General features: G+C 42.1%; 2 protein-coding genes across 16 annotated transcripts in view; one reads left to right on the top strand and one right to left on the bottom strand.

Moving 5' to 3' along the window:
- Window positions 1-22004, top strand: part of LOC128895764 (neurobeachin) — a 238904-nt gene that overhangs the window by 178027 nt on the left and 38873 nt on the right. The window lies entirely within an intron of this gene.
- Window positions 19126-21561, bottom strand: LOC128896228 (protein mab-21). Its single transcript, XM_054159446.1, has one exon. The coding sequence runs from the start codon at window positions 21200-21202 to the stop codon at window positions 20105-20107; it is 1098 nt and encodes a 365-aa protein (XP_054015421.1). The 5' UTR covers window positions 21203-21561; the 3' UTR covers window positions 19126-20104.

Below are 22004 nucleotides of genomic sequence, written 5' to 3'. Positions count from 1 at the left end.
AGAATCATTACATTACATTAGTCCTTCCAATAGGAGGGGAGTCTGCCCGAGGGATAGACAGGACTCGGTGTACAAAGTGTAATGTGATTGTTTCCGAGCGAACGGCCCGGCTGGGGCTGCTGTTTCGCTCCAGCGGTGATGACTTCATCCCCATCTGATCTCGATTTCCTCTCCATTTCGGGAACTTCGGTGGGGCAGCAGGATGGTGTCCAATGACTCTTCCCAACACTGTTGACGATTATCTCAAATAAGAAATATCTTGAATTCTTTGCACTCGAGGGGCGACTCAAAACCGACAGTCTTTGTCTATTATTAGATTTCGTTGAATCTCGAACTGTTCGTAGCGATATTGGTTCACAAATAGGCTCCTAAGCTATAAACTGATACACTTTGAAGTAATAGTAAGATACGTGGGTAGGCTGAAAGGTAATTCAAACATACTCGTAGAACACGAACAGAAAGAATTAGAAAGATCGGACAAAAAGTACATTAAGGTACAATTTTGAAGCTTCAAAATCATATATTTATTTTTCAACATAGTCACCGTTCAAACTAACACATTCCTCCCAACGTGTAACAAGTTCTTTCGTCACTGAAAAACTCTGTCGATTTTTCTTGAATCCAGGAATTAATAGTTTTCACCTCATCGTCCAAGGTGTAACGATTACCTTTAAGGTCTGTCTTGAATAGAGGAAAAAAATAAAAATTGGCAAGGTGTAAGATCGGGGGAGTACGGAGGGTGGGGAATCGGTTCAAACTTCAGGCTTCGCAGAGTCTCTTCAATTGTGCGCGAGGTGTGTGGAGGAACTTTGTCATGTTGCAAGAGTATCGATGCCAGGCTGTCAATACACGTTCCGTGGATATTCCAATATGGTCTGCAATACGTTTTCGAGTGATTCGCTGGTCATTTTGAATCAAATCCTCGATGGGTTTGCGATGGTTATCGGCTGTGGCAGTGATCGGAAGTCCGTTGAATGTTTCAGTCTTTAAGCGACGATGAATCTCATTGTCAATAGGAGTCACTTTTTCAGCAGTCAAAAATTCAGTAACAGCACGCTGTTTAACTTGCGTTGACATAGCACTAGAATACGTCTCCGTACTTCCGCTGCTCAAAATACACTGGATGAACACAAAGCCTCCAAATTGCATATGCGTATAGAGGAGGAACGTTACTTCCATATGCCACCTAGCACACTTCTGAATGTCATTTCATTCATGTTCTACAAGCATGTGTGCATCACTTTTCAGCCTACCAACGTACTTTATTTCCACAATTCTCCAGTCATGGTAGAAAAAGGTCTTAATTGTTAGCTCTCTGTAATGAAACTGTCGTCGAGTGCAAAGAAGTAAAATTTCTTCTTTGAAATATTTTTTAGTTCAATATACAGAAAATCCCATAAACATCCGTACTCACTATGTCTGTTGAAGAAGTTTGACTAAATTAAATAATAGTTTTGATATTACCAAATAAATGTTTCATTATAAATATGTGTATGAATAAGCTTATATATGAATATATTTATATATACATCACACATTTATGTAAACAACACACTTGCAAACATCAAACCTACCATTTAATTTAAACAAATTTCTTCAATAAACATAGAGGGTACGAATATTTATGGGACTGACCGTAAGTCTACATGAACATCGCAGGACATGTAAAATGTATTTATCAAGTGATTTCGAACACATCCTTTTTCAGTTGTAAACAGAAGCTCCTAAAATAGGACTTTTCTGGACTTCCTGTTTATTGCCAACGCAGGTTGTTTCCATCGTGGTAGGGAAGCACGTGGAGAAGGGTAGAGGGGAAGGAACAAGCCGATCGGAAGGAACAAAGCTCGCTGATAGACCAGATTGCATTATCCCGTGGCTGTTTGGGTCCGTTTGCTTCCCTGAGTAGGAACGACCGACTCTTTGTGCCTCTTGGTGTTTTCGGCGCGCACCATCGGGTTCTCTCGCCAACTGCGGCCAAAGGATTACCAGAGAAATCCTTTAATGGCATTGTTGGCATTTGAATAACACGAAATATGATATGAGATCAGAACTCTGGCCCACTCCACCCTTTCTTACTCCATCTCTAAGCTCGAACTTGGGGGTCCTAGGGTGTAGGGTTACGGTCCCGTTCTGCGCCGTTGTCCGTGCGGATTAATTGTTGGCAGCTCGTCGATGTGCGTCGAGATACCGCCGGGAAATATCCTTTTTTTACCACGCACGTTGCTCCATCTTTGGAGAGCCTGTTCCGTTGACAAGTCGGCGTCGAAACGCCCGACCATCTTGATCCACGTTTTCCAGTGGTGTCCTACTGTTAGGACTTCATAATTTGGTCGTTAAAACAAGCAGTATATAGAACGTATTTCATGGACAAATGAGGGTTCCAAAGTGTGAAATATTTGTTGAGAAATCCTGTGACGCCTAGGGAAACCATTAATGAGCAAAGAGTCTTCCAATCTGAGATAATTGTCGTTACATGTCAACATTTGAAAAGTAAATGGTACGTGTTTTGTTATTGCGTACATTTACGCTAAGAATTTTTAAAATGTATCCTTTTGAGGTTGTAATACTCAAAAGGATCTTTATGAACAAAAATAGTCGGATTATCACCTGGCAAATTAATATTGGGTGATTGATTCATCGGATCGAGCCTGCGGAGTGTGTGCGTTTCGTCTCGGAGTTGTCAGTAGACTCACCGGTAGGGCTGCATCTGACAATTCCTGGCTTAGGAACAGAGAAGAGAAAACGAGTGAATTGCATTCAAGTATACGACGAATTTTATTAATGGCTCAAGACAGATGAGTTCAATCGTCTACTCTGATTTATGAGTGAAACGAAACATGTATCGATTCCGTTTTTGTGTGTAAGACTGAACAGTTGTCGTTAGAGCGAAGTAGTCATCCAACATCACTCGCAAGGAAGAAACGGTTACTTATCCTAAATACAGTGGTTCAGAGCGAATCGAGTTCAGTCGATGTTAACTTGGCACGTGATTTCTTCATCGAGGCAGTTAATTCTAGGCTTTCATGGGAAACGAACAATATTTGCACGGAATCGTTTCACTTTCCTGCAATTTGCCTTATATCCAGTCGAAGCCGTAGCGAACGGGGTTTCGTGTAAAGTGGTGCTTACGGTCTGAGGAAAAATGCGGATCATGCGGCGTTAGGTTGCAAGGGAAGGGGAGGGGTCGATGTGAAAACGGCGTGTTATAAAGCACACAGCTGGCTGGTAGGAGTGAAAGGCCGCACGAAACCGAGACAATCCGTCGCGGAACGCTTTGAAAAATCGAATGCCTAAACGTTTTAAGTTATTACGCCGGGGAATCAACTTGTTAATGTCGTTTCGCGCGTGAGCGACTACCGGTCACCACGTTGTTGCGCCGTGACTGCTATTTTTCTCGAGGAACGTCCATAAACCGGACACTTTAGACGTACGGCGACACACACTACGATCTATTTAGCATTCACAACGTCTGCGACTCACCGGGGCGAGGGACGAATACCTTAGGTCTCCGTTCGCTCGCTGCTGCAACCATAAAGTTTATTTTTACCAGTTACGGAGAGGAATCGATGAGATAACACCGCGCGCCCGTCGAACGAATCGACGAAAAAAAAAAAAAAAAACGTTATTAATGCCCCCCGATACGCCTCGCGAATTCGATAAAACGACACGGAAATGCATTTAGTTGCATTAACGCGATCGCCAGTAGATATTGACGAGTTGTAAATTATAGCTTGACGGGTTTGACGGGGAGGAGGATCGAGTTGGATCGAGTGTAGATAGGCGAGTGGAGGTAATAAAAAAGATGGCACTATTTGATGTCCCCTATGCTTATAAGTTTGCTTGTTTGATACTGTTTGAAGGAAGCAAAATCGTGGAAGGGTGACGAGGGCTAATGTCTGGTATTTTAAAAGACCCACGTCGAACTGACCACTTGTGAGTCCAGGGCTCATATTTAACTGATCGCGAACGTTGACTGGCTATTCGAATCTACGTGCAAAGAATTTCAGCGTTCAACGTGCCAAACGGTCCACGTGGAATCCTTCATTGTCATCACTGCTGCTGAGCTCATTAGGACATCGATACAGCTCTCCGTTTAACCATTTGAGTGTCAGAGGAATTGTGATACATATGTAAATAAAAATGTATATTTCGGTCAATTTTATTTTAAGGCTCATAAAATTTCTACACATTATTAAAAACATGTTAGACTTCCTCTATTACTAAAAAAATAAAAATAAGACATTATAGGTTTAATAAAAAATAAATTTGTATAAAAAAAATATTTTCACGAAAACTTGAACTTGAATTTGAATTTCTTCTGTATTCATAATTGTTAGATATTTACGTTATTTTCGTAAAGGAAAATTGATTTTTTAATGAGAGCACTTACAGGTTCGAGGAGCGATGTATGGCTCTTGGCTCTTTTTACAAATGTATGGAGGAGCGATATATTGCTCCTTGCCACTGAAAGGGTTAAATAGTGTATAACATTACGAGGATATGCCTTCTCATAAATTTTAATAATATCGTCTTTATATCAGGCGTGCAATCATCGATGGTACAGCAACTGAAGGGAATGCAGGCAGTTTATAACGTAAAATAAACGAGGTTGAAATCCTGGTCTACAGGGTGTCTCGTGGATAATCGTAGAAGTTTTTCAGCATGGTAGGTCATTCTACACCGAAAAAGTCTGATACATTATGGGGCTATTTCCATCCATTACCGAGATAAGTGTCGTTTAGTCTTGGTGCCAAGTGCTGCGATACGCGGTAGCTATTAATGAGAACGTAGGTAGCCTACTATTCTAAGTCCATTTCTATCTTTTCACGAGTCTACTGGTATTTTACTGATACGTGTGCGGTTTTTGCAACGATTACGGTAGACCTGCGTTGGTTGAATGTCAGCGGAGGTATTTGAACCGCGCAGCTCGTCTATCCCGCCGCGTTTTGCAACTTTCATTGGAGGATTAAATCAGGTTATGCATGCTGCTGGAAGACCAGCAATTTGAATACTGTTTATCTAGAAAATGAGTGACCCATTACATCAATATAATATTTCTAATAAACCACTATTCAAATGATCACTACTCGTTCCTAATTTTTCGCACAAATAAACGCACAGGTTGCTTCATATCAGAAGTATCAAGCCCCCTTAAAGAAAAAATGAAATAAATCAGCACACCAAAGAATTCCACAATAACGAACGTACAAAAGATCCTGTGAAACAATATATCAAAGCTCCCCATTCACCACTGGTTTGATACTCCTCGCGAATGATTTAATCCCGCCATCGACTCGACTCGACTCGCATTTCTTGTCCACCATCCCTTTCGTGCTTCGAATCTAATTCACCCGTTCTTATTTTGATTTCAGGTGAGTAATCGAGCAACTTTGTTTCTTGCAACAATTTGCCACGCGAACGAGCAAGGTCGGTGGTGCAGCCAGCGTCGGTGAGTAAGTCACATTATTTAGCCTCGCGCGGAATTAGCCGCGACAAACGCACGGTTGCGGCTGCCACGTCCGTTTCCACGGTTTTCGCTAACGATAGTCGAAAGGAACGAGCCCGGTGAATTAGGCTCGCGGTCGCGGTTTCGAAATTACGAGCGTAAACAGTCGATATACTTGGCGGCGATTTTGGAGAAATAAGGTGGGGCTCCGGTTTCTTGGGCGACGGAACGAATCGTTCTACGGAACGGGTATTTTGGAAACAAATTATCACAGGAAATTGAAACTTTGCGACGTGGTTTATTAGAGTGGAATGTACGAATACGTGTAATCAGAATTTGAGAAAAGGATGGGGTGGTAATAGTGCGAGGTTAGTGGGGTCTGGATAGAATCATTCTTAACGCATTCACTGCCAACTACGAGATGTCTCGTAGTTCAAATTGATTGCAATTTATTCAAGGGATAAGTTTATAGCCTTTTATGTCACTAATTACTGCAAAACAAGATCGTAAATTTTCTCTTTTAAAGAACAAATTTAATATTAATTTAATATCATATTTTATTCTACATTTTCGAATCAATTTTTCACGTAGAATCACTTCCTACTCGCTTGTACCACCAGTTACGGGCCACCCTATACATCTTGGCACCAAAAGCAAAATGCTTTAAATTTGCCTGGCAATGAATGAGTTAATGTGTATAAGAGATCCCTTTCAAGAGATACAGTCAGTGTAATAAGTATTCGTACAGCAACCCGTATAAAATAAATGGTTCCTGTACGAATACTTATTACACTGACTGTAACGTTTTTAACTTTTCGAATTGCGCCATAATCTGTCTAGAATAATGATTTTAGAACCTGAATTTTCAAAAAGGTGCACTACCCCCTTAAGGTTGTACTCGAATCTCAAAATCTTCACGCTACCATTTCTAACTGGAATCTGTGTAAAATCTAAACGATACGGTTATCCGTTTCCTAGACAAGTGAAGTTCAAGGAAGGTCGATTAAAAAAATCCCTACCCCCTTAAGAGAGCTCGTACTGCTAAAGTGAGAGTCGCCTGTCCCCGGATTATTCAGCGAAAGAGAGCACCAAGAGAACAGGAGGAAAGTTTTCGAAAAAAGAGAGGAAGGGAATCGTAGGACTCGGTAATAATTCAAGCGAAAGGACGCATCAATCCTGATGGCCCTCTGCCCCTCTAGTCTCTCGGCATCGGCTCGTCCAGAAATAGAGCGACGCTCGTACTGCTGTTTCTTTTCGTCCTTCTTCCGACAACGTTCCCACAGGCTCGTCCGTTTTTTCCCCAGGGAAAAAGCTGGATGACTACCGATTTTCCCTTATTGCCGTTTGCCACGCGACACCCCCGCCCCTGGGACTTGGCACTTCTTCGACATAAATCTCCGCTCGTTCGGTCCGAGCCACCAGCGCGTCCGAAACTAATCAAACTGTTGTGGCAATCCAACCGATTTGGAACGACGAAGCACACTGAATCGGTGATCCTTGACTCCTTGCGCGGATCATTTGCCAAGCATAAACGATCGTGATCGACTGGGTTTCATCTAGGATGATTAATCAATTCTATTTCCTCCACTAAGTAAAGATAAATAGAGTTTCGAAGATCAAAAGTTTTCTCATGTTTCTCAACCTTTTGTCTCAAAATTGAAGAAAAACGTAGCAAAATCTGGAGGCTATTCTCTTTTAATATTTCTCTCTGTTAGTTCAACTAATGGGAGTTCTATCTTTCTACGGTTTGATAAAGCGAGTGGGATGACCTGTAGAAATTTGACGGAAGCCTCCTCTGCTATATTTGTTCCTTTCGTCGATGATAAATTGTATTTTGGCTGCACTTAGCTCGTCGTTTACCCCTTTCTCTACTAATGACGTTACAGAGGTTGTCGCTGGGCGCATGATTCAATTTACTTACCCCTTTCAACGAAACGAATGGAAAGTGTTTATATACATATTCCGATGAGAGCACTCAACTTTTATACAAATTTCAATTATTTTGTCAAATCGTAGAGTTCTAATATCTGCATTTTAAAAAATGATATTCATAGATAGTCTAAAAAAAAACCTGAGCAATTCACTAGCCCCCACTAGAAATTGTGAAGATTCATGAATCTTTCTCGACACCATGATCCAATCGATGGGACACGTCCGTGCGGACCGTCGTTTGTATCAATTTACCAAAAACACGAGCAGGTGAAATATAGTCCACGGGGAGCGACACTTTCCTACAGGATAGCGTTAAAAAAATGATGAAGTCGCGTGGCGTTGTTCTCGACTTTAATAACCAAGAGTGTTTCTCGTCGTAAACAAAACTTCCCCCGTCGTAGCTTTCCGTCGCTGAATTATTCAATCGCCGCCGGTTCCCATATTTTGCGCATCCAGTTTCTTACAGCGTTAATATTAGGTTGTTGCATACAACAACTTTAAATTAGCTTTATTCATCAAAATGAGCACCAGTGCATTTATTTGATATTTCTTTTCTGAACGCCATGTAGTTTTCCAAGACTTTGAAAATTATGCAATGAACAATATAAAACAATACAAAAAAAAACCTCAGAAAAATAGAGACAAGCATAGCATATCATTCTGTACCACGGTCGGCTAAATTACGCTCACGCAATCTTGCTACAACTGAATTTTTGAATCCCGATGTTGTTTCATGAAAAAGATCAACATATTAAGGTTGTTAGCCGTCACACATATTCTCGTAATGCAATTTTGTTTATCTATCAAGGTACGGTATGGTACTCTTCGTATTTTGTAAATCGAATAACCAGTCTATATACTCGAAGAAGTTTACATGCAAATAACGGACTGAAGCACTGGTTATCATCGTCCTAGGTAGCGATACTAGCGGTCCTTAAAAGCGGTAGCACTTAGCGCCAGGGTTTCCGCCACTTAAAACCACGCGTTAGAACGTGAAACCACGATTCGAGAGTGGGGACAGTCCTCGGTTGGAGAGTGGCCGGAAGATCACGGGGAAGGTGATTTATCGAGGAGCGTTTCAACGCCATTCGCACCGATACATCTCGCAGTGGGCCGCGTAGGAGTATCCTGGGCGCGTCTGAGCGGTGTTTAGACTCTGGAAGAACAAAGGGCGCCGCCCGTTTGCCCGGGCTCTGGCCTCCCAAAACATTAGCCAGATCACCGGATGCCCGTGACACTTTTCTCACCCACTCGAGGACGTCGTTATCTGCCCCGTTGACTTCGCCGAGACCGTAAAACCGAGCCTCCGCGCTCGTTTCTTATTAAAAAGTGACGTTCATTTCACGTCCCGCGGGCCAGAAAAAAACTCACGTGGTTGGAGAACGTAGCGCCATGTTGGATGGACTAGCGACTTTCGATCAGACTTTTTAAACGAAACCTGGATGCTGATCATTTTCGTGGGGATCGATTTCTTGAAAAACGCGGGGGAATCTATTGTATGCCAACATAATCTGTATTATTTTTAGTTAAACACATTGTTGACCGGTCACGAGTAAACTCGTGTTTGCACTTGCATTATTTGTTTCAATTTTTAACCTAGAACGGTATATTGTAAAAGTTTTGCTCATCGTGTTTAGTCTTGTCGGTTTTTCGTTTCAATTCATTTTGGTAAAATATAAATAAAGTTTATTGGAGTTTATTTAGATTGTTTTAATTTCACATTCAATTACAAAATAATAACCACCGACATAAAGTCGCTTGAGTAAAATTGCCGGTCAACGATGTGTTGAGATAACCACTGCCTCATCCTTTGTCAATCATCTCAAATCAAACTCCAGTAGTAAACATTCTAAAATCCTTCCTTCGATAGCTGATGGTTTCATTCTTGCTAGTCATTCCCGGACCTCGACTTCGTTACCTCGCCCATACCGACCATTGAACCTGAGATAATCCCTTTCCATTTTCCATTTTCCATTTTCCGAATCTATAAAAGTCACTACTTTTCCCTTTGAAGGCAGAGAATTATCCGAACCGTCTTAGCACGAGGAACTACATACTGTATCACGCGAATATCTACGATGACATCGTTTAATTTCACTCGACGTTGGAACTTATTACATAGAAAAAAAGTAACGACACTAACGGAATACAACAAATCTTTTAAATGTTAGTTTGTTGCGCCATTGGCTCGCGCTGAGCCAATATGGAGGCCTCTCTGCAGCTTTATTTTCTGCCTATATACTGGACGTTCGTCGCGACGACTAGCGATCGTTCGCCACGGCGATAAGGGTTGGTGGCGAACTTCATAAAGGAGAGATTATCCGGCCAGTTACATTATCTTATTAAGCCTCGATATCCTGAAAACTTGTTTCGCTTATCTGGCTCTTTAATATCAACCGCTTACGGCAGATAAATGGTTTGTGTGTGTGCACGGCGATACCAGGTAGGTGATTAGCAATCTCGCGTGTGTTGCTGCAGAATGCAGTTGCGGTAGCAGAAACGCGGATCCGTGATCAGCAGCCGTTTGGCTCATCGTTGTGTCTGGTCTTGGGAAACTTTTTGCCACAAACTTCTCGCAGGCAGAGGAATCAGCGGAAAAACGTTCTGGCAACAGAGATCGTTCCACGTAGACGTCGCGTGACAATGTTCCTTCAGCAAGGTGAACGTCTACCTAGGCTTTACTCAGCGGTCCCAGCAGGACTAGGTAGATCAAAGAGCTCGTTGTTTCTTAAGCTGTTTCTCTAGGGACGTTTTGCGTGACGATATTTTCGGCGCGGCCGCTTGTCACCCCTGCCACGACTTCGTCAATGTTTCATTCGCATGCGATCACCCCAACCACCGTGTACCAGCGATACACTAAGTGGTTTTGCTCATAAAGCTGTAACGGTTCGTAGGATAATGTGGCTGGTAAGTGGTCTCATCTCAAGCAGTAGGGCGAGTATCACGGTGGCTGGGAGCGCACATGCTACCCGTGAAAAAGCTCCTGCCGAGGAATGCTTTCGTTCCTTGCAGGAAAGTTCGAGGTGTCCTTGATGTCTTAGAGATTGCAGAAAATTAATATCGTTATTTTACGTACATTTCGAATCGTGTTAGGAAATATTTCGCTAATAAAATTTCTGTATTACCAGTTACTTTTTCCCCCAAAAATGTTCTAAGTGATCGCCTGTCGGCTTACAGACAGACAACGAGCACCCAATGTTGAAAATATTTTCCTTGACAAATAAATAAATGAAAATGTTTCATTTAACGCAATTATCGAAGAATATTATCACCGGATACATACTAAAACTACTTAACTAAAGTGTTTCAGTGGTAAAGTTTTATAATACGACAGTTTATATAATACATAATTTATCATGTAATTACCATATAATTTTTTATGCAAATTTCCAGCAATATATAATTTTCATGCAATTTAATAGGTAATGTAACGAGCAACTGAAAAAGCTGTTGCGCGTTTTCTTCCATTTCGTAGGCGAAGAGAAGAAGAGAGGGTATTAGCAAAAATATAGAAACTACTGCTGTGAATAATAATGTGTCTTTTGAATCACATTTGCAATCATTTTATTAGTGAACATATTAAAATCCAACTAATGAGTCTGACATCCTGATCTTTTTTCTGAACAACGCGTACAATAATTGGAAACAGAAGACCACGTGGCTTGTAAAGAGCAGTCTATCGAATTCAAAGAAGTTGCAAAGAAAGGCGGAAGTGTGTCGTTCGTAGGAAATTGACTATTGGAACAGCTATGAAATGAAAGAGAAATATTGAAAATGTACCTGGCTCATGAAAACCTATTATTTATAAACAAAAAGTTACATTCACGTTACATCTCACTTTATAGATGGTAGGGATTATATGCATTTTGAGTGGCATTCTATTAAGATGTAAGGTATAGTTATAGTATGATACTATTATTTACAAGTATGCTTTGCGTGATTTTACATACGCGATTTCACAATTTTTATGTTTTATTTAAACGTTTAATGTCACGTCAATTGCACGTATTGATTATTAATAGCATGCTGGGACAAGTTTTTATGGTTCCACGTTAGCAGTACCTTCTGGAATAAATTTGCACCTTTTAAAACAGTGTAGCAAAGCCTCACTCTATTGATATCATTACAACGATCCTTGAAAGTCTCTTGCAACTAGAAGCTCTTACGCAAACGTACCTTAGGGTCGCAAACAATATTGATTGGGTAATTTTTAATCGAAGCATGCCATTCTCTTTCTTCCAAACGTTCTTTGCTTATATGAGCCGTTCACTGTACGAATCGATTAACTCCACTTTTTGAAAAATCTTAAATTTAAGTGTCAAACCACTTGGTATAATCATAACTTTGTATATTTATAATAACTTTCCTGAATAATAAAGATTAACACCGTTAAACGACAAAATTTGTTTTTCCATTGAATGATAAATAATTTATTTCAGAGGTCATTTTGATCGCATTTCTCAACTTCTTGTTTTATGGAGTTAATCGATTTGTACAATGAACGTTTCATATCTTGGTCGCAATTCATTCAAGCACACGAATCAAACCCTCTTTTCTACTACCCTACAATAAGTATTAGTTTTGAGTAATAGAAAATGTTCAGAGGTGTCCGATTATTTCTTCACAGGGGCGTATCCGTTCCCCAACGATGATATTTGCTCCCCCACCTCTGGGGCATTCTGAAAAAGTTTCAAATTTCAAAGTCCTTTCCCTTCGACGTGATTTGGTGTTGCGAGTAGAGCCAGGGGGGATGCGTGACAGGGACACTAGCGTTATTTTTATAATCTCGTTTTGCCTGATCCGAAGCCAAGGCGGTCTCAGCGTGTTGCTGGCTGCTCTTACCGAGAGACGCGCGTGCATCAAGAGGAAAAAAAGGTATCGCGGGCGGGGTATCGCGTTACCGATCGGTAGGTAAGGGTCTTGTCTTCCCTCTCTTTTTCACCTCTTTGTTGGAAGGGCCCCATAAAGGGGTGAAGGGTGAGCGCATGCACGGGCGGCCAATAAAACTCGGAGATATCGGGGACGCGACACGTTGGACAATAAAACGAATGGACGGGTCCCGTTGAAATAATTATAGCGCAGATCTGATAAATATTCGTCCCGATTCTCTGAACCGTCGGTGAAACCGACGTCCGTTCCTCGGCGTCGTTGGAACGGTGATTTATCGATAGGTGACAGTTTCCGTTTCGTCTTACCTCTGCGCAGAGCTTCTTGGAAAATCGTGACCCTTTTATTATTCGAACTTAGTATTCTATAAAGCTGTGTTTCTAGGACTGTGCGGTAAGGACACCCGAGGCACTGTGTGATTCATAGGATGTGTATGCGTTATGTTGTTCTTCCCAGTATTCTAGGTTGTGCGAACCAGAATTTTTATCATCTGAACAGTTGCACTTTGATAGACGTTGACATTAAATTTTAAAAGCAATTTGGAATAATCAAGGATACGTTCTAATGAACACACAAGCCGAAATATTTGTAATCAAGGAATATGTGACAAACCCCTTGCATAATCACCTGCACAGTAGACTATGCCCTGTAGCGAATGTGGTCGTGGTCGTGCACAGTCAAAAATCATGGATACGTAGGATGTGTCCAGATTTCACGCACACCACTCCGTCCGATCGATCGAATCCGATGAAGCCACGCAGAGAGAAGTTTAACGAGAGCTGGGTCCGCTCTCGCGAGATAAGCGCAGTGTAGCCTGCACCGCAGCGCATTCATCCATGCATTCCTGTCCGGTTTTCTCCTTTTCTGGTTGTCCCCCCCCTCCGGCTCCCCTCGACCTATCTACCGTCTCTGATACGACGCAGACCTCCCCCCTTCTATTCCTGCCTCCCTCTTTGCTACCCTCTTCGACCACCTCTCGTCTTTTCTTCCTCCCTCTCCACGGACCCAGTCTCGCGTCCTTGTCCCTTTCAGGGCCTAAAAGAGAGGGAGAGTAAGGTCTCTCGCGTCTTTGTCTGGTCGCGAAAGGCCCTCACCCCCCTCCCCAAGCTCGCTGGCATCGTCCACCCCCGGCTTTTGTCTTATTATTTTGTCGGCGCGCGGCCCCGCAGGTATATCTCTCCTTCTACACGGCACTCCTCTCTTCTCTTGCTGCGATCCCCGCATATAAACATCGCGGCTTTATCTGAGCGTTTTATAGCGGAGGTCCCGTGCACTGCCGTCGGGGACCGGGCCCAGGATTGCTCCGCAGAGCGAGGAGACCACGGGGCCCGACACGGACGGCAAGCATCGCGGACCCCTCTGCCTACGCTCCACTCGCCAGGAGAGTTCCTCTCGACTCTGGAAAGAGAGTTTCCCTCTCGAGAGTCACTCTCGCCGAAGGACGTTACCCAATTGTTTAATTAGCTTAAGGAGTTAGGTCTAATCAGCGGCGTGAAGAAATGAGTATTTTAAATAATTTTTTTTTAAGTAAAATCGATGTAAGAGATATCATCACGTTGGCAATGTTTGTAAACATTGCGAAAAGCACGGAAGTATACTCTTCTACTCGAAACAATAAGATAGTAAAATCCGTCGACCTGAAGCTAAGTCAAGTACACGCGTACTCGACAAATTTTCAAACAGATTTTTTTCGAAAATGTAATAAAGCGTCATATGAAAAAATTTTATTCTATATTTTCGATTCCATTTTTCACGTAGAATCACCCCCTTCTCGCTGTTACCACCAGTTACGGGGCACCCTGTATATTCTATGTACGAACTGCATACAAACATTTGGAAACGGTCGTGTTTAGTGATGATATCTGAGTAACTTCCCTTGTCAGTAGTACTCAATCTCTTATGGCTTCTGATCTCTTTCCCCGTAAAATTCTACTTTCTTCACTTTTACCTTTTCATGTGCTCATATATAATAAGGAAATTCATTAGTGTCTTTGGCCAGAGAAGTCGCAGAATATTCAGCAGGAGAGTTGAAGCTTACTCTTCTTTTTGTTTCTGTTCTGTCCGTGTTCGGCTCCGCTTCTTTATATCCTCTTCCCTCGTTGTAGCATCGACGATCGGGCGGCGCCAATTGAAAGGTCTGTTTTCACAGATTTCTGGCTTTGTTTCCCCGCTGCCACGAGGATCCAACGCGGCGAGGACGAATTTCAAGACCGGATCGTGAGAGGCGGTTCGATGTATAGAATCTGTATGGGGCTCGCAAGAACGTCGCGACAAAAAAGAGGAAAGCTGGTACCCTCATTAGCATACCATGTCTGGATCTTCTCTTCCCCACCCTTCCCAATTCTTCGTCTCTCCTTTTTCACTCGACTTGTTCGTCGCTCCGTCGTGTTTCTCGCCGCTTCGATAACTTCGACCGTTCTGTGGTCGTAATTTCGCCGCTTCCTTTTCGATAGACCGCGAGGGGCCCATTTCTCGACCCCTTCCTGGGCCCCATGGATTTCGTAATCCCGTTTGTTCGCTGCTTTAATCGATTCGATTGTTCCTTTGTCAATTGAAAGGACCTATCCGAAACATTTTGGAGTCAACCGATACAATGCTGAGGAGAGTAAGATTTTCTGGTAATTGCTTGAAATGTATATATTTTTCCATGGAGATTATTTTTTATTAAGTTTATTCGACTATTACTTCAAATTTGACGAGAAATAAGACAGAAAATGAAAGTTGACTGGTGACTCTCTGAAACCTTAGTCGCGTAACGGGGAAATTCGCGTGTGAGCTAAGGCACATATTTGTTAATACATATTTTGTAAACTTAATTGTGATTGTCTAAAGAAGATAGCTACTCCTTCATTGTTGATTCGTTATTTCTTTATTTCGATGGATAACTCTTCATTGATTTCGAAGCAATTTTGAACAAATTCAAAACTCAATCAAAATCATAGAAATATAACATTGCGAACAACGAGTATTCCAACTATCTTAACTGATCTATCTCTTTATTTACAGTAACACTGAACAAGAAATACTTTCTACAGAACGGGTAATAAAACTCGATGTTTATTGCACACCTTTTCACTGCTAACAATTCTCTCCACATTAGGTTAACGAATTATTGGCATCTAAACACCAGTGGTCTCTTATTGAGGGTTGCGTACATCGCTGTACGTTTATTTGCGTGCTGCGTGCTATTTACCCGGTCTCCGTTGCGATCGATTTAATCTCAGGATCGACGGTCAAGCCAAACGGAAAATCTGCGTTTCCTTCGAAATAAATAAGTAACGCAACAACATGGTCATTTCTTAGAAGGTCCGTGTTCCACGTGTCAATTAACGCTACTAGAGAGACAAACAACGAACACGAGATTATAAGATTGTCTCCAAATTTGAAATTCCTTGACGCGAACGATATTACTGGTCTCTCGTTCGTGTATTAAATATTAAGCAGTCATACGACAAATTACCACGATGAATAAATTTGCATGTTTATGCGACGATTACCGCAAGTGTGACGAGAAATAAGACGGAGAACAAAAGTTGACTGGTGACTCTCTAAAACCTTGGTCGCATAACGGGGAAATTATGCGCGTGTGCTATGGCGTGTTGTTCTAAATATCTGATAAACCTAATTGTGATTGCCTAAGGAAGATAGCTACTCTTTCATTGTTGATTCGTTGTTTCTTTATTTCGATGGATAACTCTTCGAGACACTTCGATGTTAAAGAAAAATAAAACTCAAGCTGTACACAATGGGAAAAACATTATCGCTTGTACAGGTGTCCCTAATTTAAGTGTCAAAACTTTGGAAGCATGAGGGGCATCCAGAAACTAAGAAAAAAAGTGCTTTAGAGATTTGCTCATTTTTTCTTCGTTTTTAAGGAAATCATGAATAATAATAATTTTAACAAAGGTGAATGTAAAAATTTAAACTTTAGAACTGAGAAGTTGGAATAATTTATCTAGTTCTATATTCGTTCGTAATTATAGATTGATCAAGAAGCCTGTAATTAATAGTTGGCAAAGTTTGACTTCATTAAATCGCTTGAATTAATTAAGTCAAGTATGCGTCTGGTTTCCATGAGACGGTGAATAGAATGAGTTCATAAATTGACAAATTAACGTGCGTGAAAAGTCGAAAAGTGGTAGATCATGTTCAATTAAGTGTCTTGTTTCCTTAAGAAGTGAGCACCTTTTCCAGAAATAAATTCAATGTAGCAGCTGATCGCATGATTTATCGAATATTGACGCTCATTAGATAGCGTTATTAATCGAGTAGCCGATAGTCCTTGATTAGTAAGTAGCATGTATTTGATAGACGTTTATTGAGATGGAATAGCAGATCCGATCGTTGCTTATGGATTATCCACTTTCTTGTTTTCCTTCGCGAGGCTATTTGAAGTTTCATCGGTACACGCTCGGTAAACACGGATATTAGTAATTGTTATTTGAATTGTTGTCAGATTTGCGCTCGTTTGCATCAATTAGGCGGAGATGCGGACAGTCAAAATCGATTACACGCATAAATTTTCCTCTCGTTCGTTTTCGTCCATTCATTTCTGTGTTCTGTCGAGTAAGATATCGCCTAATCCAGTGGTTCTTTATCTTTTCAATTTTATGCACCATGGCCATTTTTTTTGTGCGAATCACTAGCAACTTAGATATAATTCTAAAAATGAAGTGTTCGTTTTCGAAACAAATTACTGATATACGAATTCAGTTCTATGTGTGTTACAAAAAGTTTGAAAACCACTGGCACAAAACAACCTGGTGCAGTTGCATATCGTAAAAAAATATATATATATTTATACAGGGAAGATATTTTAGATATTGATATGTCAACTATTTAGTAAAATTATATAAAATATATGTTTTAAATGATGGATAAAAAATAATACAAGTTTTGTAAATACTCGATAATAACATCTCTCGACAAACGCTTATTTATTTTCAATATATTTTGCAGTATGTTGAAGTAACAATGCAAATGCCGCTAAAACGAAGCTATAAATAACGTCACATGCCCTCGTGTTGATTGCGTTATCTTTATGCACAATGCGACACTGTTGTTTCGTAATTTTAGTCATTCTAACGAGGGACTTAAAACTAAAATTGCTTCGTTATCTATCATATTCTCGGTTAGATAATTCCGAAACTTCAGCTTCATTGATTTCGATTTAACCTACAGTCAGTGTAATAAGTATTCGTACAGGAACCATTTATTTTAAATGGGTTACTCTACGAATACTTATTACACTGACTGTACGTGATCTTTTAGTATTTTAGTAAAATACACAGTTTCAAAGAGTAAAATTGGTAACCATTTCGTGAAACTGTTAGTAATCACATAAAAGTCATCGTGCTAAGAGGGCTTATGAACCGACTTCACACCTGCTGCATTTAGCTAACACAGTGTCAGCTTTTATTAGCACAGTATACTTCCAATAGATTTAGAGTAGCTCTGTCATATTTCAAATGGCATCGAAACGTGATAACAAACTCGTGAAAATAAATTCTCGGCAATTTCCATCAATTTACGAAATGTTCCCTTTATTTTCTACAGATCTAATTCCCGATAATAACGAAATGAATTGGAAATCGAATGTCCTGATCGAAATTAGGCACGCTTACATTAAGCTCGGATTCTAACCACGACTGGTATGAAACACGTTTCTTACAAGCGGTAGTACTTCACGATAAGCGCCGTTTATTGTCGCGTAACAATCGTTTTTCAAATTTTACAATGGATTTATCAGCTAATTCCAATGCAGCTGACCGTGAAAACGACAACGAGCGACGTGTAAATAACGCACCGTTGTCGGCTTGTTTAGATAACGCGAAATTTGCTTATCGAGGAGTAAAACTGGTAGCCGTCTAGCTAATAGATTTTCAGAAAACGACCAGGGGTATCCAAGTGCGAATGCATACAAGGAAACTAAGAAGGAAAACGATCATGCGTGTGAAAACTATTGGGAGCAATTAGAAAATATCAAAATATACCTATACTTGGGACAATATATTTTACCGCAACAAATTCACGATGAATTAATTGAAATTTTATTTAGTTCTTTTGAGGGACAATAATATTCATTATCCAGTTAATTCGATTTTTACTATGGAAAATGTGACCTATACGTTTATCTCTAATTAGTAAAATGCAGTATATTGAAACTCTTGCAGTGAATCCTACAGATCGACAAGTTAATTCACAAAAAATTCAACATACTTAACAACACATGAAAAATTCTGTTTGTTCCAAGTAAAGTCGAATTCAAAGCGAAACTAAAGACAGATTTATGGAAAATGTGATCTATACGTTTATCTCTAATTAGTAAAATGCAGTATATTGAAACTCTTGCAGTGAATCCTACAGATCGACAAGTTAATTCACATAAAACACAACAACATACTTAACAACACATGAAAAATTCTATTTGTTCCAAGTAAAGTCGAATTCAACGCAAAAGCAAATCGCGCATTTAATCGATACTCGACCTCGTTCGATCGTTTCTAACCCGTGCACGATATTTCTAAAATTTGTTTAGACAAAACACCACAAAAATTATTACCGTCGACGAAATCGACAGGCGACCGCATTAAAACGTTTCGTTTCCTCGAAGCGAAACGGAATTTGTCTTTGGAATTTTATTCCTCCGCGAGGTCTGGGCCTGGTTCCTCTCGATCTCCAGTGGCGAGGCACAAAAAGGCGCAAGAATCAGGCGTAAAATTTACGAGGCCTAGCTCCATCGTCGCACCGAAACGTTTAACGATCGATATTTACGGCCATGCTCGATCTCTCGTAGTTCGTAGGTGAAAGGAGTGGGTGGTGCTCGTGAGACGAAATGACGACAATCGCACACCGTGGTATACGGTTCCATATAAATAGCATTGTATTTCACAATTTTCGTGTACACTTCAATAAATATCTTTTAAGATGTATTTACATAGCGGCGGGGACAGGACAGTCGATTAGAAGAGAAGACTAAACGAACCCGTAACCGGTGACTCGGAAAACGTCGGCTCCGTATTATCATGGTCTCGCGAGAACCAGTCGGATCGTTCCGCGCTTTCATGCTTCTGCTCCGATTGTGTAACGTCCACCAGAGACGTGCAAAATTCCATTCGAATCACGGACTATTAATTTACTTGGCGATCTTTTAGGTATAACGATGAATTTAGAAACAATTTCTTTGCACAATCGTCAAATCATAACGACGTTAAACAACATCTAACATAAATCAAACCCAGTGGCGCCAAAGGGTTCGTAATAAACGGAGCCAAAGAACAGCGATTTATTCCCATTTATTCTATCGAACACTCAACTCCTTATTCGTTCATCCTAAAAGATTTCATCTTGTAATTTAAATTGAAACTTTCATTTGACGACCAACAACGTTTATCTTTTATTCAGATAAGCACAAATTCTACTACATAAAAATTTTGCTCATCCCCGACGTCGACTAACTAGCAATTCGTAAAGGAAAAAAAGGTTACCACCGGTTAAGAGCTAACGCTGAAGACTCGATACGAGCTGCCGTCGGAGACCTCTCGCGGATCGAAGAACGTTCCTGCTGCGAAACGAAAACAAATGCGCAACGTCAGCGTATTTTATGGCACTGATTCGATCGTTGCTTGGCCCGTGGATCACAGAATCACACATGCACGCGCAATTACTCTCGCCAAACAATAGTCGCGAGCACACACTACACGTATTCGGGCACAGAGTCGTCGACGAATGTCGTCTAGAGTAATCCTCCGATGTGATTGAAGCGAAGACCAATCCATCGACTCGATTATTCGTGAGTTCCCTTCACGTCCAAATGAAATATTCCTCAGTGGTTCCATGCTACAGCTTTTCCAGAGCGCGGCTGTTGGTCAGCAGCTCCCTGGTGAGTCTCCACACTTGCTTGGCCGCGTTCTCCAGCCCGCTGGGCGACTTTCCTTTGAATAGATCCAGATTTGGCAAGAAATAGTGAGGACACCTGCGACACTGCAAACACGAGATCAGTTGCAATAGAATCCCATTGATACGATCGCCGATACACGTCTCGTCCCACTCGACCTCGTGAGGGTGTTTCTCGCACTCGTAGAGCAATAAGGTTTTCATGTGGTAGCTGGTGACAGGATTTCCAGGTAGATCCAGGTGTCTGTCCCTGAGGGTTTTCAAGATGCTTAGGCAACGTTTTCTGCTGGCCCCTTGGAGCAATCGATTTTCAGCATCTATAAAGGATAACGCCCAGGCGTCGCCCTCCATTGCGGACTGCTTGCCCTGCAGACCTATGCACTCTTTAGACAGCATATCGAAACCCTCTGTCTTCACTTCCGCGACGATGTTCGGATGGGGCCATGGTATGTGTGCTATAGGCCAATGAGAGGCCGATCTGGGCCAGAGTCCAGCGCATTTGAACGCCGGCGTGATCTGCACCACGTATCTTTCTCTAATCCTGAGCTTCACTTCGGTCGTATCAGCTATCATCTTCACGGAGTCCCTGTAGGCGCACTTGTCGCAGGCCTGCGCCACCAGGGTCTGAAACCTCGAGCGTATCTTCCTAGCAGACAGATATCCCGATGCGGTGATGAATTCCACCCAGAGGGACATAGACCTTTTCCGTCCGTCGCTGAGCTTCAGCACCGCGCAACCAGGCAGCGTGCCGTCGTCCACGAAATTCAGAACCCCCATCTGATTCAGGTAGATCACGATCTCGAACTCCGTCGGCGAGATCACGTCCAACCCGTCGAATCTACCGTTGTAGTCCGTCAGAGAAGAGATAAACCTGGGCTCCTGCACCTCCACCTCCTTCAGTACGTCCTGCACAACGCGACATACTTCTTGGATCGTCTTCATCACTTGGCTTTTCCTGGTCATCACCCGTTCTCCGAAATACTTGTTGATCTGGTACACCATCTTGGACTGGGCCGCCAGCATATCGGCCGGCAACAGCATGGTTGCGGCGGCCTGAAGCCTTCGAACGGCTTCTCTGTCACGAATTTCGTCACCGATCACCGCATCTTGCTCGAAGGGTCCTCGTCCGGACCTACACTCTCGTTAGTTCAGAGAGACGCGGTTCCTCGTCGACGTTCCATTTAGTTTTTGGTACGGCTCTGGACCGTGGTCGAGGGTTTCGGTCGTGAAGGACCGAGAAAATTGAAAATCCGTTCCGTCCTCGTTCCCAGTGGTGTTTTTCCTCGTCGCGACGCTGAAGTGACGCCGGTGAGCGTCGGAGACACGAGCGAAAAGCAGAAGGAGAAGGTGTGCGAGGGACTCCGTGCAGGAGCAGATTGTCGACTGCGCTGTCGTTCACCTCCTCCGCTCCACCCGCTCTTGGACAGAGGAAAGGCGTGCTGAGTATACAACCCTCACTCAGGCCACGCCGTGTGGCTTCACTGGTCGACCAATCCCGTGGAAGATTGCATAGGAGAGGCGTGGCCTGTCGTTGCGAACCGACAAGATCGATCCTGCTGCTCGTTCTACCTATACATTACGCTGCTCGTCGAAGGACGAAGGCAGCAGCGCGGCTAACCCCAAACCCGAACCCTTCTTCCCCCATGAATTATGCAGATTAGACTCGTTTTATTTCGTGCCCGTGGACGCTCGGAGCTCGGCCATTCCTCCGCAACCCCTTTCGAGCTGTTCCGAAATTTTCGTCATGGTGGAGACCGCGTGATCCAGGGATCACGCTTGGGTAGCTACCACCAGCAATGGATTTTTGGTTTCTCGTACGATTCTGTTCCCTTTAAACAGCTCG

This window comes from Hylaeus anthracinus, unplaced genomic scaffold (genome assembly GCF_026225885.1).
Source record: "Hylaeus anthracinus isolate JK02 unplaced genomic scaffold, UHH_iyHylAnth1.0_haploid 0, whole genome shotgun sequence".
NCBI lineage: Eukaryota > Metazoa > Arthropoda > Insecta > Hymenoptera > Colletidae > Hylaeus > Hylaeus anthracinus.
The sequence above is the reverse complement of the archived record's forward strand: the minus strand, read 5'-3'. Positions and strand labels throughout refer to the sequence as shown.

Coding starts and splice junctions, on each gene's coding strand:
- LOC128896228 (XM_054159446.1), bottom strand. CDS start 21,202: ATGCTGTTGCCGGCCGATATGCTGGCGGCCCAGTCCAAGATGGTGTAC.